The sequence below is a fragment of the Aegilops tauschii genome, chromosome 3, assembly GCF_002575655.3.
Source record: "Aegilops tauschii subsp. strangulata cultivar AL8/78 chromosome 3, Aet v6.0, whole genome shotgun sequence".
In the NCBI taxonomy this organism is placed as follows: Eukaryota; Viridiplantae; Streptophyta; class Magnoliopsida; order Poales; family Poaceae; genus Aegilops; species Aegilops tauschii.
The window spans coordinates 545,539,932-545,565,730 of NC_053037.3; the positions used below are offsets into that span (position 1 = coordinate 545,539,932).

At 50.5% G+C, this 25,799-nt stretch overlaps 2 protein-coding genes across 2 annotated transcripts in view; both read right to left on the bottom strand.

Moving 5' to 3' along the window:
* Positions 1 to 25,799, bottom strand: part of LOC109778652 (transcription and mRNA export factor ENY2) — a 259,142-nt gene that overhangs the window by 225,452 nt on the left and 7,891 nt on the right. The window lies entirely within an intron of this gene.
* Positions 7,593 to 24,908, bottom strand: LOC141020652 (uncharacterized). The gene is made up of 4 exons (XM_073495576.1): positions 24,867 to 24,908; positions 23,838 to 24,063; positions 23,396 to 23,735; positions 7,593 to 7,602 (listed from the first exon to the last, which is right to left on the bottom strand). Exons 1-4 carry the CDS (start codon positions 24,906 to 24,908, stop codon positions 7,593 to 7,595), a joined length of 618 nt encoding a protein of 205 aa, XP_073351677.1.

Sequence of the window (25,799 nt, forward strand, 5' to 3'; positions counted from 1 at the left end):
CTTTGATGGTTGCATAGTGCAATTGATGGGTCACATATTTCATGCAATTTCCCCAAGTTATGAGAATGAGATTGTCAACCACGTTGATGGTCATGGATACCCAACACAGAAATATCATGGCAGTGTGCGACTTTGACATGAGATTCACCTCTATAGTTGCAGGATGGACAGAGTAAGCACACAACATGAGGATATTTAAAGATACTTCTATGAAGTATGCTGATAGATTTACACATCCACTTATAGGTATTCATTTCATTTTTCGTGTGCAAATTAATATTGTTTTAGTTATCTTGTTGATTCCACGTGTAATTCTATTACTTTATGTAGGGAGGTACTATCTTGTTGACTCAGGTTATCCCAATTGTGGTGGATATCTAGCTCTACACAAAGGGAAGAAGTACCATGTGTCAGAATTTCGCCAAGGTCTCCCACCGAATGGGAAAAAGTTTTTTTAACTATGTGAAGTTAACCCTGCGCAATGCCATTGAGCGTGGACTTGGTGTGTTGAAGATGACATGACATATTTTACTCAAAATGTCAAGTTACCATTGTGAGAAGCAAGATCAGATCACCACTGCCTGTATGACACTTCATAATTGCATTGAAGAATACCATTTGAGAGACTTGGGGTTTGATAGATGTGACCGTGACGATAACTACATGCCAAGGAATTTACAACCCCGACGGATAGGCGATGTTTCCAACATTGTGGTTGGTGATGATGGAACTGTGCAAGCAACTTGTGAGGCAATTGCTAATGTCTTGTTGGCGGATCAAGCACATGTTTAAATATTACTTGATGAGTCTATGATGGTTAATGCATATTTTGGATGATACGTACGTTTCATATGTAAGAATGATGGTACGTTTCATATGTAAGAATGATGGTTGATGCATATTTTGGATGATATGTTTCGTATGTAACACTACCATGGTTGATACGTATTTTGGATGATATGTTTTGCATGTAAGAATGAATGTTGGTGCATATTTTGGATGTTATGTTTTATATGCATACTTTGAATGAAATGTTTCCATGATCATGACATTTGTAGACACAAAATATGTCGCATATGGTTAAAACAACTATTTTCCATTTTAACCACTCAAAAGAACTTAATTTGTGTGTAATTAGCATATAAACATCATATCCAACATTCATGGACATTACTGACATTTAAAACCGCCCAACAATTCCTACACCTGTCCAACAATATGGTAAGCAAACAACCTGCTTCTGATTCTTGAGAATTCATAGCTAGAACTAGTTCTCAGGAATCCATAGTCGTAATGATTCATGTGAATCTGCAGCCCAAAGAAAGGGGGGCGACTCAAGTTAGATTTTGGGTGATAGGTGTTTCATGTCAACCACGGTCCTACAGTCCAAATAAAGAATTACATGAAACAAACTATAGCCACTAAAATATTTATTTAAATTGTTCTAATACCTATATCAAAGGGAGCACAACTTTACGGGCGAATGACACTGAACATACTTTGTCTCTCTTCAACGGCGAGGCTAGGATGGGGTCAGGCCCGGGCTAAACATGGAAAATAATGCTAAATAGTGCTACGGTTGTGAAAGGATTTTGGTGTCAAGACCCAGGACGCAGCCTGACTTGCCCGGGTCCTATCTCTCTTTTAGTTCGAGAGTTATGGCCTTGTACGACCATGCAGAGCTATTTATATTTCCTTATATCATGATAAATATTTATTATTCATGCTAGAATTGTATTAACTGGAAACTTAGTACATGTGTGAATACATAGACTGAAGGAAATATGCCCTAGAGGCAATAATAAAGTTGTTATTTATATTTCCTTATATCATGATAAATGTTTATTATTCATGCTAGAATTGTATTAACCGGAAACTTAGTACATGTGTGAATACATAGACAAACAGAGTGTCACTAGTATGCTTCTACTTGACTAGCTCGTTAATCAAATATGATTAAGTTTCCTGGCCATAGACATGAGTTGTCATTTGATTAACGGGATCACATCATTAGAGAATGATGTGATTGACAAGACCCATCCGTTAGCTTAGAACGATGATCGTTTAGTTTGTTGCTATTGCTTTCTTCATGACTTATACATGTTCCTATGACTATGAGATTATGCAACTCCCGAATACCGGAGGAACACTTAGTGTGCTATCAAACGTCACAACGTAACTGGGTGATATAAAGATGCTCTACAGGTGTCTCCGATGGTGTTTGTTGAGTTGGCATAGATCGAGATTAGGATTTGTCACTCCGATTGTCCGAGAGGTATCTCTGGGCCCTCTCGGTAATGCACATCACTATAAGCCTTGCAAGCAATGTGACTAATGAGTTAGTTACGGGATGATGCATTACGGAACGAGTAAAGAGACTTGCCAGTAATGAGATTGAACTAGGTATTGAGATACCGACGATCGAATATCGGGCAAGTAACATACCGATGACAAAGGGAACAATGTATGTTGTTGTGCGATTTGACCGATAAAGATCTTCGTAGAATATGTAGGAACCAATATGAGCATCCAGGTTCCGCTATTGGTTATTGACCGAAGATGAGTCTCGGTCATGTCTACATAAGTTCTCGAACCCGTAGGGTCCGCATGCTTAACGTTCGATGACGATCGGTATTATGAGTTTATGTGTTTTGATGTACCGAAGGTAGTTCGGAGTCCCGGATGTGATCACGGACATGACGAGGAGTCTCAAAATGGTCGAGACATAAAGATTGATATATTGGACGATGTTATTCTTACACCAGATGAGTTCCGGGGGTCACCGGATAAATATCGGAGTGCCGGTGGGTTATCGAAAACCCCGGGGGAACTAATGGGCCAACATGGGCCTTGTGAGAGAGAGAGGAGGGGCCCCTAGGGCTGGCCGCGCCCCCCCTTGAGGAGTCCGAATTGGACTAGGAGGGGGCGGCGCCCCCCTTCTTTCCCTCTCCTTCCTTCCCCCTCTCTTCCCTTGTTGGAAACCTACTAGGAATAGGATTCCTAGTAGGAATCCTACTTGGGGCGCGCCCTATGAGGGCCGGCCGGCCTCCCCCTTGCTCCTTTATATACGGGAGAAGGGGGCACCCTAGGACACACAAGTTGATAGTTGTCTTAGCCGTGTGCGGTGCCCCCTCCACAGGTTTCCAACTCGGTCATATCGTTGTAGTGCTTAGGCGAAGCCCTGCGTCGGTAACTTCATCATCACCGTCATCACGCTGTCATCCTGAAGAGACTCTCCCTTGGCCTCTGCTGGATCAAGAGTACGAGGGACGTCACCGATCTGAACGTGTGCAGATCGCGGAGGTGCCGTGCGTTTGATACTTGATCGGTTGGATCGCGAAGACGTTTGATAACCCACAAGTATAGGGGATCAATTGTAGCCTCTTTGGATAAGTAAGAGTGTCGAACGCAACGAGGAGCTAAAGGTAGAACAAATATTCCCTCAAGTTCTATCGACCACCGATACAACTCTACGCACGCTTAACGTTCGCTTTACCTAGAACAAGCATGAAACTAGAAGTACTTTGTAGGTGTTGTTGGATAGGTTTGCAAGAATATAAAGAGCACATAAATAAAAAGTAGGGGCTGTTTAGATAAAGACACAATAAAGTTAATATAGCGAGTGTGGAAAAGTGGTGGTAGGAGTTGCGAAATTGTCCCTAAGCAATTGACTACTTTACTAGACCGATAGCAAGTTTTATGTGGGAGAGGCCACTGCTAGCATGTCATCCCTGACTTGGAATTCTATGCACTTATGATTGGAACTATTAGCAAGCATCCGCAACTACTAACGTTCATTAAGGTAAAACCCAACCATAGCATTAAGATATATTGGTCCCCCTTCAATCCCGTATGCGTCAATTTCTATGCTAGGTTGAAGCTTCTGTCACTCTTGCCCTCCAATACATAGTCTTATCAACATACACTAACCCTATAGCGTGATCCACGTGCGCGCTCATATGATGGGCACCAAAGGACAGCAACATAACCACAAGAAAATTAAACCAATCATAGCAATCCACCAATTACCGATAGGACAACGAAAATCTACTCAGACATCATAGGATGGCAACACATCATTGGATAATAATATGAAGCATAAAGCACCATGTTCAAGTAGAGGGTACAACGGGTTGCGGGAGAATGGACCGCTGTAGATAGATGGGGGAAGGTGATGAAGATGTTGGTGAAGATGACGGAGGTGTTGGTGTAGATCGCAGTGACGATGATGGCCCCGGCGCCGGCGCCACCGTTAGAGAGGGGGAGAGGGCCCCCCTTCTTCTTCTTCTTCTTCCTTGACCTTCTCCCTAGATGGGAGAAGGGTTTCCCCTCTGGTCCATGGCCTCCATGGCGGCGGAGGGGCGAGATCCCCTCCGAGATTGGATTTGTCTCTCTGTCTCTCTCTATTTCCGCGTTCCCTGATTCTGGCCTTTCCCCGTTTCTTATATTCCCGGAGATCTCCGATTGGATTGAAATTTGGACACGATTTTTATCCGGATATTGGCTTTCTTGTGGCGAAAGAAGGGCACCAACCGCCTTACGGGGTGCCCATGAGGGTCAGGGGCGTGCCCCCCTGCCTCGTGGCCCCCTCGGGCATCGTCTCGCGTTGATTCTTCTTCCCAAAAATCACATATATTCCAAAAAAAATATCCGTCAGTTTTTATCCCGTTTGGACTCCGTTTGATATGGATTTTCTGCGAAACAAAAAACATGCAACAAACAGGAACTGGCACTGGGAACTGGATCAATATGTTAGTCCCAAAAATAGTATAAAAAGTTGCCAAAAGCATGTAAAAGTTGTAGAATATTGGCATAAAACAATAAAAAATTATAGATACGACGGAGACGTATTAGCATCCCCAAGCTTAATTCCTGCTCCTCCTCCAGTAGGTAAGTGATAAAAAAGATAATTTTTGATGTGGAATGCTACCTAGCATAATCTTGATCATGTAATCTAATCATGGCATGAATATTAAGACACGAGTGATTCAAAGCAATAGTCTATAATTTGACATAAAGACATCAATACTCAGGCGTCCCAACAAACCATCATGTCTTTCAAAATATCAATGCTAAAGAACGCTATCCCTACAAAATCATATAATCTTGTCATGCTCTGTCTTCTTAACACAAAGTATTTATCATGCACAACCCCGATGACAAGCCGAGCAATTGGTTCATACTTTTTAACGCGCTTCAGCTTTTTCAACCCTCACGCAATACATGAGCGCAAGCCATGGATATAGCACTACAGGTGGAATAGAATATGATGATGGAGGTTGTGTGCAGAAGACAAAAAGGGAGAAAGTCTTACATCGACGCGGCTAATCAACGGGCTATGGAGATGCCCATCAATTGATGTCAATGCGAGGAGTAGCGATTGCCATGCAACGGATGCACTAGAGCTATAAGTGTATGAAAGCTCAAACTGAAACTAAGCGGGTGTGCATCCAACTTGCTTGCTCATGAAGACCTCGGGCATTTGAGGAAGCCCATCATCGGAATATACAAGCCAAGTTCTATAATGAAAATTCCCTCTAGTATATGAAAGTGATAACTCAAGAGACTCTCTATATGAAGAACATGGTGCTACTCTGTGGCACCCTGGCTCAGGGAACCGGAACGCCCCGTATTCCAGCCCGGAGATCGAGGAGAAGTCTTCTGGAATACGGCACTGCTTAGCATAGAACAAACCAGCTCTTTATTGCAATCTATATGGGTACAAGGGATTACATTGGCACGGCGATGCTACGCCTGCCACAGTTGCTCCATGCAAGCAGCAGAACAACACGATGTAGCGGTATGGCTACTGGTAGCGGAAAAGCGACGACGGTGGTGAACTCCACTCCGCAGGGACTCTAGCTGGAACACTTATCCTAGCGCGCAAACAAGGGATCCACGGCAAACAAACAATCAAATCCGGCACGACCTGCAAACTGGCATGACACGCCAGGTCAGTACATTGAATGTACTTGCAAGCTCACAGCAACCAAAGCAATCAAGACAAACAATAGCATGGCAATTACAGGTTAACAAGGATTTACATGATACTATCAGATCAATCATAGCATGAACAAGATGATACAGCTAGAACAATACGAGCATGGCATAAACATATGAACATGATGATACTAGCATGCAACATGATGAAACTATCATGCACCAACTTACTCTGTTCGGGTTACCTCGTAACCATCACCTGTATCACTTACCATCACGGATATCACACAATCATCTTAGGATCCAATCAAGCTTGGTATTAACAATACCGTAGTAATCATTTATGACCACGAGGAGCTTGACCTTTACCCTTGACTCTTGCATAACATCCCCACATATCCAACAAGTTGGTATTCACGATACCTCAGTGATCCTCTCACGATCACATAAATATCAACCAACTTCTTTCATCATCGAACTGGGGTTGTTATTAATCAAATTATTATTATTATTACTGTTGACCCATAGTGTGACCGACACGAACTGGGCCCTTATCCACGGGCACGGCTATGGATAGATTAAACACACACTCTGCAGAGGTTAGCACAGTGTACCCACACCACGGAACCCATGGTCTCGCACTCCCATACGTGCGGACACGGCGTTCCGACAAAACCGATCTACTGCCATGACACTCCCCGGCCACTCCGACCAACTCCCCTTTGGGCTAAGTCCTGGGTGGCCCCGTGCCTACCAAAGGTACCAACGGCCACCGTCGTGGCAAAACGGTCCCAAACGGGGACATGAGCTCAAAACCAAACATGGGCACACAAGGCTTATGCCGTCCTACCTGGCCAAGGTAGCGCCCGTGCATAACCTTCCCTCGCGGGAGGCACCGGCGAGAGGCATGACAATAGACCCAGTTAGGGCCTTCCCATAAGGCAAACGTGGTTGCACTGGTCAGCTCAATATGGTGGCACCATGACTTAGCCAACAGTTGTTCAAGTTCAATTTAATCCAGTTAAACTTGAATGCAATATGCCGAGCCATGACAAAATAACATGATACAGCTACAATGCATGAACATGATATCAAACATAAGCATGGGGGTGCATCATAATCCACGAGCATATCAACAACATTTAACCATTCAACTAGATGAGCATAGCATAATGACGAGCATGAATATCACAACTAGAAAACTACTGATGGCATAACACGAACACTAGCATCGACAATAAATACCATGCAAGAACATAACGATACAACTACCATGCAAGCATTTAACCAACTGGGTGCAAAAGAACATGCACAACAACAGTACTCGGAACAGACGATAGTCATGCACCGAAGACCATCTCCAACATGTACTACTACCAATCATTGCCAATATTAAAGTAATACTAGCATGAAGAACAAAATAACAGAGTGCAAGAAAACATAGCATGACGGTAAACACCGGTCCATAAGCATAACCGGAATACCGACAGCGATAGCAAAACAAACAGACAATTATTAAAGATTCAAGTTGAAAACTAATGCTTCTGCATGGCTATCATGCGAATGGTGGTTGTGGCTTGCCTGGGGATGGAGAAGGCTCCGGGAAGAAGTGCGGAAAGATTGCGGAAGGAATCGTCGGAAAGGGTACTCTCTCAGAGGTGGCTGATTAGGGGCAAGGGCAAAATGGTCATTTCCAGTATGACAAACCATAGTGAAAATGATACCAAAAGTTGGGCTCGACGAGACGAAGAAGTGGGCTTTCGATTCACCTCAATCGGAGTTACGGTTGCGGAGTTATGAGGTGTTGAACACCAGGGATCAATCTGTGAATAAACTTCTACAAACAAGTTCCTGGAGGCAAAAGCTGAAAACGCCTTTGGGCGGATTACGCCTTCTGCAAAAGAAATCGTATTCCCAGCCGAAGAACACCGAAAGTACGTTTCCCCAGAGGGAAAACGTTCCGTGGAATACGCCTTCAGGAGAGAAATGCGCGAAGCGGGAAATGTACCTCCACTTATCCACGTCAGCGGGCCGGCCCGGTCAACGCGTGAGGCTGACGCGCGGGACCCACTGGCAGGGGGAGGGGGTGTCGTCGTCTTCCTCGCTTCCTATCGCTCGCCCGCGCGGCCAGAGGGCAGGGACGGCACCGGCGGCCGTGCTCGCAGCTCCGGCCACCAACGGCGATGCCATATATACCGTTGGACTCAGGGGACGGAGGCGGACCCGTCTATGGGTGGCGCGGTCGCCGGAGAGGTCGGAGGCGAGCGGGGCATCACCCGCGGCGGACGGCGGCTTCGGGCTTGGACGGGGTTGGAGCTACGGTTCGTCCGGCGACGAATGGAGTAGATGGGGAGGATCTACGGGGACTGGGGGGTGCACTGGTGGTGATAGAAGGAGGAGAGGGGCTCGGGCTTGAGCTAATTTAGGAGGGAGGCCGCGGCGGTCATGGCGGCGATGGTGGTCGAGGAGAAGCTGTCGAACTCGGGCAAGAAGTGGGGCCGGGCTAGAAGTGTAGGATGCGAGTGCTGAAGAGAAACGGCCTCGGGGTGGCTTTATATAGCCGAGGGGAGGGGGAGGCGAGCTGGCGGCTCCGCGGACGCGTGTCCGGCGCCGCGGACGCGTGTGCTCGCGTCCAAGCTCGGACGGCGATGAAGTAAAGGTCCAAAGGGGTTCACGGAGTCGAGGAGAGCTCGGGGACAAGAGAGGGAAGCCGCCGCGGCGCGAACAGAGCCGGTCGGCTACAGTTCGCCCGTGGGCGCACGGCGACGAGCGCCGACGAGGAAGCGGACGGAGGGGACGATGGCTCCAAGGGGACGTAGACGACGCGGGGAACACGCTGGACAGGCTCATGCACGCGAAGACGACGAGCACGAGCGGGGCCGAGGCAAAACGACGCTCTGGGCGTGGCCAAAGCTGCCAGAGCGCGTGCAAACGACGCGGTCACCACTGTGACCGGCAAGGAGGGGACGCGAGAGGCTGCCGCGAGCTGTCTAGTGATGAGTCCCTGCATACTAGAGGCCTAGGGAGTTGATAGATCACGAAAAAGTGCCGAAGAGAGGAGTGAGTGATCGTCTGAATTTTACTGTATCAAGTTTGGAGGAGCACTGCTGATCAACAGAAAATTGATTGAGTCAAACGGAGTTGTCTGGGGTGTTTACCTATGGAAGGACTACGATCCTGTAATGTTTGAGGTGATTGGGACCAATATTTAATACACTTGCTTTGCAAATGCATAAACTGGTCCAGATTAAAGAACAGGAAGAAGCACTTACATGGAGTGATGAATTGGGCTGAAAATGGACATGGCAGGGTGGTTTGGGCATATGAGAGTGCTGTAAAGATTTTATGCCATTTGGCCAAACCAAAATGGTACTTTCTTCATACAGCACCTCTCTGGACAGAATCTTAGGAAAAATCCTAAGGGAAAATGGCTATACAAAATATGCCCAAATTTAGTAGATATAGGTTATATGGGTAGGAGAAGGTCTAGAAACATTTGCAGCCATAATGGAGCAAGATAAAATACACTTGCTTCACAAACTGAAATTTTGGGCAGAATCAAATAATTGAAGGTGAGCTGACATGGAGGCATTACATGAGCTCAACTTTGGTGGAGGGAAATGATATGATGATATTGAGGACCATGCAAAATTACAACTCATTTGGATATGCGTAGCTTATACCTCCTTCACAAAATTTCTTTCTAGACAGAAACTTTGGACAATCATAATTAAATGACTACTAGGCAAATGAGGTTGCATTTTGGCATGTGCCAATGATATGGACATGAAAAGGTGTCCAGAAAGTTTGGAGTCAATTGGGAAAAGATAAATAGCACTTGCTTCACAAAGTGCCATTTAGGACAGAATAGGGAATGAATTTATTGAGCATGATGGGAAACATGGCCAATGAAATATTTTGCCATATTTGAGGAATATATGACCCAAAAAATTTATGAGAATTATTTGGGAATTTTAGGAGTGATGGAAATATAGGTTGCTTCACAACCTAGGGCAGATAGAGTTATTCCTTTAATAGAAAAATAATATTCTCAAGGAAAAGATTATTGGGATTGGGCTAGGATGAAAATGGAAAGGTATAGGGAAGGATTTGAGGTTGAAAAGCCACTCTGGAAGCAAAGAAGAGTTCATCTTCTTCAGTTTCCAGACCACAAAGCCACGGAAAAAGAAAACTCAAGCAAAAATCTGAGAAAATCAAATGAAAAAGAAAGGGCCAAAAATCAGGTTGTGACATACTCTGAAGCACAAGTGTGGTAAAAGGATAGTAACATTGCCCCTTCTCTCTTTTTCTCTCATTTTTCTCTCATTTTTTTGTTTTTGTTTTTTTGTTTTTGTTTTGGTGGGCTTCTTTGGCCTCTTTTTTATTTGGGCTTCTTTGGCCTTTTTTTAAAGTCCAGAGTCTCATCCCGACTTGTGGGGGAATCATAGTCTCCATCATCCTTTCCTCACTGGGGCAATGCTCTAATAATGATGATCATCACACTTTTATTTACTTACAACTCAATATTACAACTCGATACTAGAACAAAAATATGACTCTATATGAATGCCTCCGGCAGTGTACTAGGATGTGCAATGATCTAGCATAGCAAAGATATCAAAAAACGGACAAGCCATGAAAACATCATGCTAGCTATCTTACGATCATGCAAAGAAATATGACAATGAATGCTCAAGTCATGTATATGATGATGATGGAAGTTGCATGGCAATATATCTCGGAATGGCTATGGAAATGCCATGATAGGTAGGTATGGTGGCTATTTTGAGGAAGATATAAGGAGGCTTATGTGTGACAGAGCGTATCATATCACGGGGTTTGGATGCACCGGCGAAGTTTGCACCAACTCTCGAGGTGAGAAAGGGAAATGCACGGTACCGAAGAGGCTAGCAATGATGGAAGGGTGAGAGTGCGTATAATCCATGGACTCACATTAGTCATAAAGAACTCATATACTTATTGCAAAAGTTTATTAGCCCTCGAAGCAAAGTACTACTATGCATGCCCCTAGGGGGATAGATTGGTAGGAAAAGGCCATCCCTCGTCCCCGACCGCCACTCATAAGGAGGACAATCAATAATAAATCATGCTCCAACTTCTTAGCATAACGAGAGACTATACGTGCATGCTTCGGGAATCACAAACCTTAACACTAATATTCTTACTAAATACAACCATTTACTAGTACCTCCCACATATTATCATCTCTATATCGCAAAACTATTGCAAGGAATCAAACATATCATATTCAGTGATCTACAAGTTTTATGTAGGATTTTATGACTAATCATGTGAATGACCAATTCCTGTCATCTCTCTAAATAGATATAAGTGAAGCAAGAGAGTTTAACTCTTTCTACAAAAGATATGCCCAAGCTCTAACAAATATAAGTGAAGCAAAAGAGCATTCTACAAATGGCGGTTTTCTATGTGAAGAGAAACAAGCAATCCAAACTTCAAATGATATAAGTGAAGCACATGAAGCATTCTATAAAGCCATACTAAAAATATATAAGTGAAGTGCAATGAGCATCCTATAAATCAACCAAGGACTATCTCATACCAGCATGGTGCATAAAAGAAAAGTGAAAACTAAATGCAAAATACGCTCCAAGATTTGCACATATCACATGAACGAAACGAAACCGAAAATATACCGATATTTGTTGAAGAAAGATGGGATGCCTTCCGGGGTATCCCCAAGCTTAGACGCTTGAGTCTCCTTGAATATTTACTTGGGGTGCCTTGGGCATCCCCAAGCTTGAGCTCTTGCCTCTCCTCCTTCTCCTCACATCGAGACCTCCTCGATCTTCGAACACTTTATCCACACAAAACTCAACAGAAAGCTCGGTAAGATCGTTAGTATAATAAAGCAAATCACTACTCTAAGTACTGTTGAAAACCAATTCATATTTTGTTTTTGCATTGTATCTACTGTAATATAACTTTTCCATGGCTTAATCCACTGATAGAAATCGATAGTTTCATCAAAACAAGCAAACTATGCATCAAAAACAGAGTCTGTCTTAAACAGGATAGTCTGTAGTAATCTGAACATTCACCAGACTTCTGGTACTCCAAAAATTCTGCCAAAATTATTAAAAATAAAAAATTTGTATAGAAAGACAGTGCAAAAAGTTTCATAACTGTTTGACGTTCCAGTAAAACTTGTAAAATCGCGCACTACAGCCAAAGTTTCTGTCTTGCACCGCACAAACCAACAAGCAATCTAAACATCCTAAAGGCAAATCTTGGCACATTATTTTTGTTTTTAAACTTTATAAAAGCACACAACATAAATAAATGACTCTCTAAAACTTCCGGGTTGTCACCCTGGCAGCGCTTTCTTTAAAACCATTAAGCTAGGCATATAGTGCTCAAGTAATGGGTCCACCCGGATCCCAAGGTATATCAAATCCAATTTTAATTAACAATGATTTGTGATTTAGTAGTGAGCACAAAGTAACATATATCATGCAACAACGAAGTCTAACTCTCTTCCTATGCATCGTCATGTCATAAAAGAACAATTCATGCACACATAGTACAGGCCAATGCATAGTATAAACAATTTCTTGCAATTTTATCATATTGGAAACATAGAGAGGTGGAGATATAGTTCCTATCTCATAATAATTGCAAGTAGGAGTAGAAAGCACATGCATATTATATCTATAAAATCATCATGTGTAGTAGTAAAAACGCAACCCATCTATATAATCCTTAATAAGGGCAAACTTCTCCGATATAGTGTAGTCAGGAGAATTCAAAAAGATAATAGGACTATCATGCGTGGGTGCAATAGCAACAATTTCATGTTTAACATAAGGAACTATAGGAAGTTCATCTCCATAAGCAGAATTCATATTGGCATCTTGGCCACAAGCATAGCAAGCATCAAGTTCATCAAAAAGGGATATTTCAAAAGAATCAACAGGATCATAGCAATTATCATAGCATTCATCCTTCGGTAAATTCGAAGGGAAATTAAACAATGTATGAGTTGAGGAGTTACTCTCATTAGAAGGTGGGCACAGGTAGCTAATCCGATCTTCCTCCTTTTGTTCTTCGCTCTCCTCATCATCTTTTTTCATCCAATGAGCTCACAGTTTCATCAATTTCTTCTTCCATAGACTCCTGCAAAATAGTAGTCTCTTCTCGGACAGCGGAGACTTTCTCAATAAATTCATCAATGTCATAATTGTATTTATAATTCTCTTAGCAATATTTAAGGATAGCTAAATTTTCAGTTCTATAAACTGAATCATCAAAATCTTCAAACTCTTTAAACAAAGATTCAATTTCACATGCACCCTTAAAAGCAACAAATTCCTCTATTCGTTCCACATCATAGTAATCATATATACCTCTAGCATAAGAAGCCAAGGTTTTATTACCATTAAATCTACATGAAAAGGGAAGGTGTGGAGCCTTCATCCTAGAGCAACAAGTATAATCATATCTCAAGCATAGTTGCCGAGCATACCAATGCAACATATGAATTTGATCCCATAATAGTTTCCCTTTTTGAGTCAAGCGATAATACCTAAAGTATTCACGTTGATCCAACGTGTCTCCCATTATATAATTGAATGGGGTTTTCTTAGGATTATTAAAGTAGTGCATAATATCTTTCACATAATGAGCATCGAGGGTTTTAGGAGGCTCCCCATCTCTAGCAAGTACACCTAAATTTTTTGGTATTTCGTGTTCCATATCCATAACTAAAGATAGAGAACAACTTAGAACAGAAAATAAAAACTACTTAGTGATAAAGCAAACAAGCACACACGAGAATATTCACCCCACGCTATAACTCCCCGGCAACGGCGCCAGAAAAAGGTCTTGATAACCCACAAGTATAGGGGATCAATTGTAGCCTCTTTCGATAAGTAAGAGTGTCAAACCCAACGAGGAGCTAAAGGTAGAACAAATATTCCCTCAAGTTCTATCGACCACCGATACAACTCTACGCACGCTTAACGTTCGCTTTACCTAGAACAAGTATGAAACTAGAAGTACTTTGTAGGTGTTGTTGGATAGGTTTGCAAGAATATAAAGAGCACGTAAATAAAATGTAGGGGCTGTTTAGATAAAGACACAATAAAGTTAATACAACGAGTGTGGAAAAGTGGTGGTAGGAGTTGCAAAATTGTCCCTAAGCAATTGACTACTTTACTAGACCGATAGCAAGTTTTATGTGGGAGAGGCCACTGCTAGCATGTCATCCCTGACTTGGAATTCTATGCACTTATGATTGGAACTATTAGCAAGCATCCGCAACTACTAACGTTCATTAAGGTAAAACCCAACCATAGCATTAAGATATATTGGTCCCCCTTCAATCCCGTATGCGTCAATTTATATGCTAGGTTGAAGCTTCTGTCACTCTTGCCCTCCAATACATAGTCTTATCAACATACAACTAACCCTATGGTGTGATCCACGCGCACACTCATATGATGGGCACCAAAGGACAGCAACATAACCACAAGCAAATTAAACCAATCATAGCAATTCACCAATTACCGATAGGACAACGAAAATCTACTCAGACATCATAGGATGGCAAAACATCATAGGATAATAATATGAAGCATAAAGCACCATGTTCAAGTAGAGGGTACAGCGGGTTGCGGGATGGTGATGAAGATGTTGGTGAAGATGACGGAGGTGTTGGTGTAGATCCCGGTGACGATGATGGCCCCGACGGCGTTCCGGCGCCACCGGGAGAGAGGGGGTGTCAGAGTAAATGGCCACGGGTAGCCTAACCGACTCCCCCTGGCTCTTTGAAAAATTATCAGGCCGATCGAGCCTCAAGCATCCAAAGCATAGGGTCGCCTTCCCCTGGCCGGCTATCTCATGAGCCGACTCCTGGGCGGCGACCCGGCCCTAAAAACCTTCCCGAAGAGAACCACAAGATGGCCGACTCCAGGAAGCCGGCCCCAAGGGTGCCGACTCCCAGAAGCCGGCCAAGATTGCACCCTCATAACGGTGACGAGACGGGACGTGGCTACAGCACAGCCAGCCACCCCCCGAATCCCGGAGCAGGCGTGGCCACAGTGCGCCGTACGGGTCGGCCATCCCCCGTCCGGCGCGGCACTGTTGCCATGTTGACCATGACGCCACCCACGACAGGCGCCAGTATGGCCCGCGGGCGGCGGGCCCCTTCAGCCAGAGAGACGCTCGAAGGCGGCCAAGCCTCCCCCAGTCGGCCTGGGGCGTAGCCGGCTCCCAATAGCCGGCCACCTCCCTCCCTCGAAGTATGTGCATCATTAAGGAGACAAGGCGAGGTAAGGCTACAGTGAGAGCCCGCCAGGCAGCGGCACTGTAGCCATGCTTACCTCGACAAAGCCCTCGTCATCAGGGGCGAGGCTACAGTAACCAGCCACCGACAAGACCCCCAGGCGGTGGGGCCGGCTTGTCGGCCAAGAGGCCGGCAGCCAGCGGGACCCACAGTCGGCGGGCCCCAGCGGTCGGCGAAGAAGCCGGCGAATACAGGCATTGACGGCTAGGACCCGCGTCTAGCCGGACTACCATTGTACCCCTGGGGGGTAGGCCTATATAAACCCCCTAGGGCACCCATGCAAAGGGTTGATCTCTTAGAGTTTTAGACACCACATAGAGAGAAAAGGAGAGCTAGCCTTGCCCTTCTTCTTCCTCTAGCCAAACAACTCAAGGAGCCACTTGTGTTGATCTAGTGATCATGTGGAGACCCCGCAGAGCAGGACTAGGGGTGTTATCTCCACGGAGAGCCCCGAACCTGGGTAAGATTCGCCGGCGTGCATGTCTTCGCCTCATCCCGTTTCCAGGCACCGGCGATGTCTTACTGGCTCCCACAATGATAAGCCACCCGGTGGCATATGTCGCACCTACCACCCGACATTTGGCGCCCACCGTGGGGCCAGGTGCACCGTCGTCCGGAGACTTGTTCTGGACGGGAACCCTTTTCCTCCCCAGCGAGCGTAGCCAGCGCGACACGCCCGATGGCGCTTGCCCCGACGCGCTGCAAGGCGCCGACGACGCCTGCGCGGCGAGCTGCCTCGCCGATCTTCCTGGCGAGGCTCGCATCTCCGACGAGCCTGCGTCCGACGCGTGCACAGACTGCCCCGAGAGCCGCCTCGTCAGCCTCCTTGAACAGCTTCACGTCTCCAGCGAGCTTGTTGTGGACTTGGAGTCGGTCGGCTCCACCGACCCGATGCTGGTCGACTCCGACACGGCATCACTTGACGCCTTCCCCACCGACGTGGTGATCATCGACGACCCTCTTCCTCGAGCCGACAGCGGCAGCAGCGCTGTCACTGAGGTGCTAGTCATCAGCCACGGTGCCATCTCCGGCGAGAACGCCCACGACGCCCTACAAGCAGCGCTGCACGACTTGTCCGTCCCCATCCCGGCCGACGCCGATGCCGAGACACTGGAGGCACGCCGCCTCGCCCTCGTCGCGGAAGGCCAGAAGATAGCATCCATGAGACGCCTCACTGAGGCTCACCAGCGCGAAGTCGACCGCGCCGCCTTCGGTACGCCGCCTCCTGGCGGGCCGAGCCGAGCCGGCTTCGTCAAGAAGCGCGGCGCAGCCATCGCTAGCATGCTGGGAGCAGACCGCCCAGTCTACGCCACGCCACTTGAGAACCTGCGTGCCGCTCAGGCGGCCGTAGACGAGCTGAACGGGCTGGGGGCCGACGAGCTTCCCTACATGACTAGACGCATCCAGCAGCTGATCGACGCGGTCGCAGAGCGGCATGAAGCCAGCGCCCGCGCCAAAAGTCCTCCCCAACGCCGAGAGCACAGCGCGACATCCCGGACGCCGACTGTGGACGGCGCCCACGCAAGAAAGACAAGGAGCCGGCTGCTAGCCGCAGCCGGACACGGCTCACCATCGAGCGCGACGCAGAAGGCCGCCCCTGAGCTGTGGAACGACGAGGCGATCCGCCTCCTCCCCCGCCTCGTGGGGAGAGATATCCCACCCCGCCGCCTGTCACGCATCCGACTGTCGGCGGCCGACTAGGCCACCGCGAAGGAGTCGGCGAGAATGACGCCCGCCACCGGATTGACCGCCTAGCGCGATCCCTGGCGCTAGAGGAAGAAGATGATGTCGGCCCGCCTTGCTTTGGCCCCCACATCCGCGACGAACCCTTCCCCAAAGGGTTCTCGCTCCCAAGAGACATGCCAAAATACAACGGCTCCGTGAAGCCGGAAGACTGGTTGATCGACTACTCCACCGCAGTCCGCATAGCAAACGGCAACCGGTGCGTTGCCGTGAAGTACGTCCCGCTCATGCTTCAAGGCACGGCACGCACTTGGCTGAACAGCCTCAAGCCCTACAGCATCAACAACTGGCTAGACTTCACAGAGGTCTTCATCCACAACTTCACCAGCACGTACAAGCGGCCTCCCAAGCCCCGCCAGCTCTCCTTGTGCGTCCAAGGGCCCAGCGAATCAACTCACGACTACCTCACGCGTTGGGCCGAGCTCCGCAACTCCTGCGAAGGGGTGCACGAGGTTCAAGCCATAGAGTACTTCACCACCGGGTGCCGATAGGGCACCCTCCTCAAGCACCGACTCCTCTGCGACGAGCCGACTACCCTCGACGAGCTGCTGATCATAGTAGACAAGTACGCCACGGCCGACTCTTCAATGAAGACCGAGCTTCGAGCGGATGCCTCTGGAAAGGTGCTCGCTCCGGCTCCCAAGACGCCGGCTGGTGACTCCAACCGACGCCCTTACCAGAATGACAACAAGCGCAAGGCCCCTATGCCGCCTTCCACCAGTCGGCAGGTAGCCACAGTCGAAGACGAACAACCTGAAGAGCGGCCCGCACCCAAGAAGTAGAAGGGCGGCAGGCCGGCTTGGCAGCCGGCTTTCTCCTACGAGCAAACCCTTGATGCCCCCTACAAGTTCCACAGCGGCGCGAAGCCGTCCAACCACACGACCCGGAAATTCCATTGGCTCACGCGGATCTCCAAAGGCGAGGGGCTGGTGCCGCCTCCGCCTGCTGGCTCCCCGCCTCCAGCCCCTCAGCAGCCGGCTGTTCGACCAGCAGTCGGAGCCATTCAAGATGAGTTCCCAGATGAGCACGCCGCCTACGTCGTCTTCACAAGCCAAATTGAAGATAGGCACAGGCGGCGCCGACAGCACCAAGAAGTCAACGCGGTCGCCTCCAACAACCCCGAGTTTATGCATTGGTCTGAGAAGCCTATCAGCTGGAGCCGGGCCGATCACCCAGAGGTGATGCCGTCTCCCGGCTCTTATGCATTGGTGTTGGGCGCCACCCTCGCGACAGAAAGGCGAGCTGCCCGTTTCTCCCGTGTGCTGATCGACGGTGGAAGCAGCATCAACATACTGTACCGCGACACCATGGAGAAGTTGAACCTCAAGACGAAGCAACTCATGCAAGCTGGACTGCGTTCCATGGCATCGTACCCGGCCTGTCCTGTTCCCCAATCAGCAAGATCAAGATGGATGTTCTCTTCGGAGACAAGGATCACTTCCGCTGAGAGGCGATCTGATTTGAAGTGGTGGATCTAGAGAGCCCTTACCATGCATTGCTTGGCCGACCTGCCCTGGCCAAGTTCATGGCTGTGCCCCACTACGCCTACCTCAATATGAAGATGCCGAGTTTGAAGGGGATCATCACCATAGCCAGAGACTACAAGAAATCCTCCGAGTGTGCTGCAGCCAGCAGCCGGCTGGCCGAGTCCCTCGTGATTGCTGAAGAGAAGAAGATGCTGGACCGAGTCGTGGCCATGGCCGGCAAGCAGCCAGCCCTGTCCCCCGACCCCAAGGAGTATGACGCCCAAGGCTCCTTCCAGCCAGCCAAGGAAACAAAGAAGATACCGCTGGACCCGGAGAGGTTTGCTGTCATTGGGGCAAACCTGGACAGCAAATAGGAAGGCGAGCTCGTCGACTTCCTCCGTGAGAATCGGGACATCTTTGCATGGTCCCCAAAGGACATGCCAGGTGTTCCGAAGGATTTCGCCGAGCACAAGCTACACGTTCGAGCAGACGCAAAACCAGTCAAGCAACCTCTCCGCCGACTGTCGGAGGAGAAGGATAGTGGGAGAAGAGATAGCCCGGCTCCTGGCAGCCGGCTTCATTATGGAGGTGTTTTTTCCAGAATGGCTTGCCAACCCGGTCCTGGTGTTGAAGAAAAACAATAAATGGCGTATGTGTATAGATTACACCAGCCTCAACAAAGCCTGCCCCAAAGATCCGTTTGCCTTACCACGAATCGATCAAGTGATAGACTCCACAGCCGGATGCGAGCTGTTGAGTTTCTTGGATGCTTACTCAGGCTACCACCAGATCAAGTTGGATCCAGCCGACCGCCTGAAGACCGCCTTCATCACACCATTCGGAGCTTTCTGCTACCTGACTATGACATTCGGCTTGAGAAATGCCGGTGCCACCTTTCAGCGTTGCATGCAGAAATGCCTCCTCAAGCAACTCGGCAGAAATGCCCACGTCTATGTAGACGATATTGTGGTGAAGACGGAGAAGCGCGGCACCCTGCTGGAAGACCTCAGAGAAACATTTGCCAACTTGCGCCGGTTTCAGATCAAGCTCAACCCTGAGAAATGCGTGTTCGAAGTACCAGCCGGCCAGCTTCTAGGCTTTTTGGTCTCCGAACGCGGCATCGAGTGCAACCCAGTGAAGATCAAGGCCATAGAGAGAATGGAGATTCCTACCAAGCTGCGAGACGTCCAGAAGTTTACCGGGTGCCTGGCCTCCCTAAACCGCTTCATCAGCCGGCTAGGAGAGAAGGCTCTCCCCCTGTACCGACTCATGAAGAAGTCCACCCACTTCGAGTGGAACGACCACCTGTCTTGGCGGCGCCGACTGAGAAAGAGCCCATGCTCCTTTACATTGCCGCGACTAGCCGAGTGGTCAGCACAATGATTGTGGTCCAACGCCCAGAAGAAGGCCGGGCTCAGTTAGTCCAGAAGCCGGTGTATTATTTGAGCGAAGTACTGTCCACCTCGAAGCAAAACTACCCGCACTACCAGAAGATGTGCTATGGAGTATACTTTGCTGCCCAGAAGCTGAAGCCCTACTTTCAAGAGCATCCCATCACGGTCGTATGTACTACCCCGCTCGCCGAGATCATAGGCAGCCGGGATGCATCTGGCCGGGTGGCTAAGTGGGCCATTGCGCTGGCTCCGTACACGATCTTCTACCAGCCCCGCACCGCCATCAAGTCCCAAGCATTGGCTGACTTCCTTGTCGACTGGGCCGAGACCCAGTACCTACCGCCGGCTCCTGACTCCACTCATTGGCGGATGCACTTCGATGGATCCAAGATGCGCACCGGCTTGGGAGCTGGCATCGTCCTCACCTCTCCCAAGGGCGACAAACTCAGATACACATTGCAAATTCATTTTGCCGCCTCCAACAATGTGGCCGAGTACGAGGCGCTCATACACGGGCTCCGGCTAGCCAAAGAGCTCGGCATACGCCGAATCCTGTGCTATGGCGACTCGGATCTGGTAGTCCAGCAATCATCCGGCGACTGGGACGCCAAGGACGCAAACATGGCGAGCTACCGATTCCTCGTTCAGCAAATCAGCAGATACTTTGAAGGATGCGAGTTCCTCCACGTGCCACGGGCCGAGAACGAGCAAGCAGATGCCCTGGCACGGATCGGCTCCACCCGACAAGCTATACCAGCCGGCGTCTCTCTTCAACGCCTCCTCAAACCGTCTGTCAAGCCGTCTCCAGAATCAGACTCCATCTTTGTACCGCCTGCCCCTGATGCAGTCGGATCCGACTTGGGGAACCCAGCAGGCGGCTCGGGGACTTCGACAAGCGGCCCGGGGACTGCCGTAGTCGCACCTGGCCCGGGGACTTCAGAACCCGGCCCGGGGACTGCAGCAGTCGGCCCGGGGACTGCAATGACACAACATGCGGTGGCCGACTCCAACTCTTCACCACCCAACCCACCCACCCGGGTCACAGTAGCCGTATTGGCAATAGAAGAAGTCACAGCTCCATCATGGGCCCAACCCATCCTCAACTTCTTGGTAAACAGAGAGCTGCCAACTGATGAGATCTCGGCGAGACAAGTTCAACGCCGAGCCGGAGCATACACAATAATAAACAGAGAACTCGTTAAGCGCACTGTCACTGGAGTCTTCCAGCGCTGCGTCGAGCCAGAGAAGGGCATATCAATCCTCAAGGACATCCACCAAGGCGAATGCGGCCACCACGCAGCCTCAAGATCACTTGTCGCCAAAGCTTTCCGCCATGGTTTCTTCTGGCCGACTGCTTTGGAAGACGCCAAGGAATTAGTCAAATGCTGCAAAGGGTGCCAAGTCTTCAGCTCCAAGCAACACCTGCCGGCTTCTGCACTCAAGACCATCCCCCTCACCTGGCCCTTTGCCGTCTAGGGGCTGGACATGGTGGGCCCATTCAAGACGGCGCGCGGCGGCATGACACATCTGCTTGTCGCCATGGAAAAATTCACCAAGTGGATTGAAGCGAAGCCAATCAAGAAGCTTAACGGGCCGACTGCCGTGACATTCATCGCAGATATCACCATCCGGTATGGCATACCACACAGCATCATCACCGACAACGGCACAAATTTTGCCAAGGGAGCACTGGCACGTTTCTGCGCGACACAGGGCATCCGACTGGACTTAGCGTCCGTTGCCCACCCGCAGTCAAATGGCCAAGTCGAGCGAGCAAACGGCCTCATCCTCTCCGGCATCAAGCCCCGACTGGTCGTACCACTGGAGCGTTCGGCCGGCTGTTGGCTCGATGAGCTGCCGGCTGTCCTCTGGAGTCTGCGTACTACCCCGAACAAGTCAACCGGCTTCACTCCTTTCTTCCTTGTATATGGTGCCGAGACTGTCATCCCAACTGACATCGAGTTCGAGTCGCCTCGGGTCACCATGTACACGGAGGCGGAGGCCAAGGAAGCGCGAGAAGACGGCGTCGACCTGCTGGAAGAGGGCCGGCTGTTAGCACTCAGCCGGTCTGCCATCTACCAGCAGGGTTTGCGCCGTTATCACAACCGGAAGGTCAAGCCAAGATCCTACCAAGAAGGTGATCTTGTGCTTCGGCTGATCCAGCGAATAGCCGACCAGCACAAACTCTCGGCCCCTTGGGAAGGCCCCTTCGTCATCAGCAAGGCCCTAGGCAACGACTCCTACTACCTGATCGATGCACAGAAGCCGAAGGCACGCAAGAGGGATGATTCCGGCAAGGAGTCGGAACGACCATGGAACGCCAATCTCCTGAGAAGATTTTACAGTTAAAAGCAGTATGTACCACGCTACCTTTTGTATTAAGCACAAGACAACGGGCCCCCCGAGGTGCACTCGGGGACTACCCTCTTTTATTTTTGTATGACGAGTGTCATACCTATGAATGTATTATTACATTTGATTTTCGGTCCGGCACCGGGTTCGATCAGTCGGCCCGGGGACTCGCCGCCTTGAGTTATATTAAAGTTCTGCCTGCAGTCAGACAAGTAGTGTGCCGGCACCCAAGCCCTCTCTTGTTGAAAGTCGCAGCTCGAAGAACCGACTGTCCGACTGGCAAGAGCCAAAGGCAGGAAAGGATGCCCACATGAAAAACGGCTAAGGACTAACAAACTTATATAACACAAGCCGGCCTCCCACCCCGCCTACCGGCTGTCAGAACAGCCGGCTGGCCGGCTTCCCATTCACTTTGCTACAATCCAAGAAAGCTAGAGTACTTGCCCTCCCAACCGGCCAAGCACTTCTCCAGCCACAGACTGCAGAGCAGCTGTCCGGCTGGGAAGGCGGCAACCAAGGGAGGGTGGCAAAGGAAACAACCAAAGGATGAAAAGCAAGAACAATGGGAAGCCAAACACATGCATGATTATATTTACACAAAAGGCCTTCAACAGGCCGGCAGTCAACATAGTTTGAATACACCCCCAGTGGGTGGAACTGCACAAACTTAACAAAATATTGTTTGAAGAGCAATAAACAGGAAAGCAAAGGCGGCGGATCAGGCTAAGGGCGCAACAGGCGAGCCGGGCTGGTCGGCGGAGACGGCAGTACCGGCTGGAGGAGTGGCCGGCTGGCGAGTCTCGTCTTGATCATCACCGGCTGCAGGCGGCGCGCTCGCATGCGCCTCGTTGCTGGAGGCACGATCAAGTTGAGGCTGGCCGGTTGCTCCACCGTCTGGCACGACGTCTTCACCATCCTCTCCCTCCTCCTCTTCGCCCTCGTCGTTGGAGTCGATCTCCTCCGCCGAGTCCTCACCATCCGCCGGGTTCAGCCCGAACCACTCTTCCGGCTGAGCAATGCCGTTATCATCCACCTCAGGAGCAAAGACGCCGGTGTCGGTGTAGTCGGCGATTGCCGAGGCGCGCTGGATGATATCCGGCCGCACCGCCTCCAACTCCTCGTCGGCCTCCTGCCGCCAGGTGGCCAGCTGGTCCAAGCTCAACTCGGGATACCAGGCTTTGACGAACTCCAGCACCCGCCTGACGCCTGACCGAGCTGCAGAAGCCTTCCAGGCCTCGAAGCGGCCAACCGCTACCTCCAGCCAGTCGGCAGTCCGACTGGGGGTACGGGGAACCACCTCGCCGGGCCAGAGGGCGGCCAGCACTTGCGCCCCAACGCGCTGAAGATGGCGGAGCATGCGGTGAGCCGGCTGGAGGCGGGCTTGGATCGCCAGAAGCTGCTCCTCAAGCGACCGATGAGCATTCGGCGCGATCTCAACACCAGCCTGCCTTCGCGCCTCGCGGTGGGCCTCAACGACCTGGTTGGCGGCAGTAGAGTAACCAGGGAAGTACTCTGCACAAGAAAGAAAGGAAGAAAGGAAGAGAAAAAACACAAAGTCAGAGAATTGACCAAATGGCAAGTGGCAAGCAAGGAACGAAGAAGAAGGCGGCCTACCGTCAACCAAGTCTTCGATCTGGCCATAGCCGTTGATCAGCGACTGCCTTGCCTCAGCCCAGCTCGCCGCCTCGGTCTCGTACTCGGCCTGGAGGGCGGCCTCGCTGTCCTGCGCCGCCTTCAGGGCCGCCTTGTGGCTCTCCTCCTGGTCGGCCAGCCTCTTGACCAAGCGGTCACGCTCCTGAACCAAGGCGTCGAACTCGGCTTCCTTGGCGCGAAGGGCAGCCTGGGTCCCACCCAGATGCTCCCTCAGGTTGGCATTGGCCTCTGCAGATATGGCAAAGAAGAAAAAAGCAATAAGAAGGAAGTCGCCAGGAAAGATCCGACCCGACTGCTCAGCAGTCGGCCTGAATCTCGGGGACTACACCCAGTGTGTGCGCTGACGCGCCCCCACGTGAGATAAAAGATGAAGCACTTACTCCGGCTCTCAGTTAGATCAGCGGTCTTCTGGGTCAGCTCCCGAGCCTGGGAGTTGAAGGCAGCCGCGCGGAGGTTATGGTAGTCCTGCAAGTCGGACAGAGAAGCGAACAAGAGCAAGATAAGCAATCAAAGTCTACTAAGAAGTTCCAAGCCGCCTGCTCAGCAGCCGACTCAGAACTCGGGGACTACACCCAGTGGGTGCGCTGACGCGCCCCCACGGAAGAAATCAAGATCAAGAAACAGAAAAGCGGGAAGACTCACCCGAATGGCCGTCCGTGTCGCGAGGAACTCTTGATTGTACTGCCTCAGCACGGCGGCCTAGGACTGAAGCCGGTTCCAGACTTCTTGCGCCGCCACGTTCACCACGGCCGTCCCATCACCCGGCGTCCACCCCGAGCTGGCGCTGGCCGTCTCCAGATCCTGGGTCGACAAACTAGAGCCCACGGCCTTTTGCGGGCCCGGCACCGAAGTCGCCTTCCCCGCGCGCTGGCGCGATGGCGACCGGACCACCAGGTCCGTCCTCGCAGCCGGCTCGCCTCCAGCCGGCTGCACGGGCGGCGCGTCAAGCCGGCTGTCTCGGTCCGCCCCAGTCGGCGATGGCGGTGCTACCTCCCTCTCCCAGATGATGACGTCGTCCTCCTCCCTCTCCATCCCCGACAGGTCGCCACCGGCTTCCTCCGGCGGGGGCTCCGGGATCTCGGGCGCCACGACGCGCAGGGGGGTGACAAGCAAGGCCCCCGCCGCTGCCTCTGCAGCTGCAGCCTCCACCTGAGCCTTGGCCGCTGCGTCGGCTTGTGCCTTCGCCGACTCCTACGCCATCTCCTGCGCCGCCTTGGTGGCGGCCGCCTTCAGCTCCTCCGCCTCCTGCTCCTCCCGCGCCTCCCGCGCGTTCCTCTCTGTCACCGCTTGAAGCTCGGCACGGGGATCCATGCGGCGGGTGCTCCCGGATCCTCCCGCAGATCCAACCACGGAGGCGGAAGCGATCCACTCAAGAGAGAGCGGAGCCCTGTTTGATAAGTCAAGACAAGGATTCAGAAATCGACAAGAAAAGAAGAAGGAATACACGAGAGAATCGACACTTACGCTGAAACCTTTTGCGGCTACTTCACCACCTTGCGAAAGCGGGCCGCCTTCGCGGCCGCCTCTTCCCGCCTGGTCGCTGCCGCCCCGCTCTTGGGCTTCTTCGGCCGACTGCCGAACAAGCCCGATGCGGCCCGGCGCTTCTGCGCGCCGCCTCGAACAGGCGGCGCGGCAGATGAACCCGCGCCATGGTCGGACGCCGGCTGGCGGCGCGGGACGATTTCTGCCTCGTCGTCATCCGGCCAGTCGTCGAAGCTGGCTCCAAGCCCGGAGCCGCCTGCTTCGCCGCCTCCCGCCTCGGTGTTGTCGTCCATAGCGGCAGCCCCCAAGTCGGGGTCCTCCAAGTCATGCGCCGCCCGGTCGGGTAGAATTGGCGATCCGCCCCCGCTGACTCGGCCGCCGGTCGAAGGAGAGGGCTCTGCCAAGACGAGCCGACTGGTCAGAGTCGGCCGAGAAAAACTT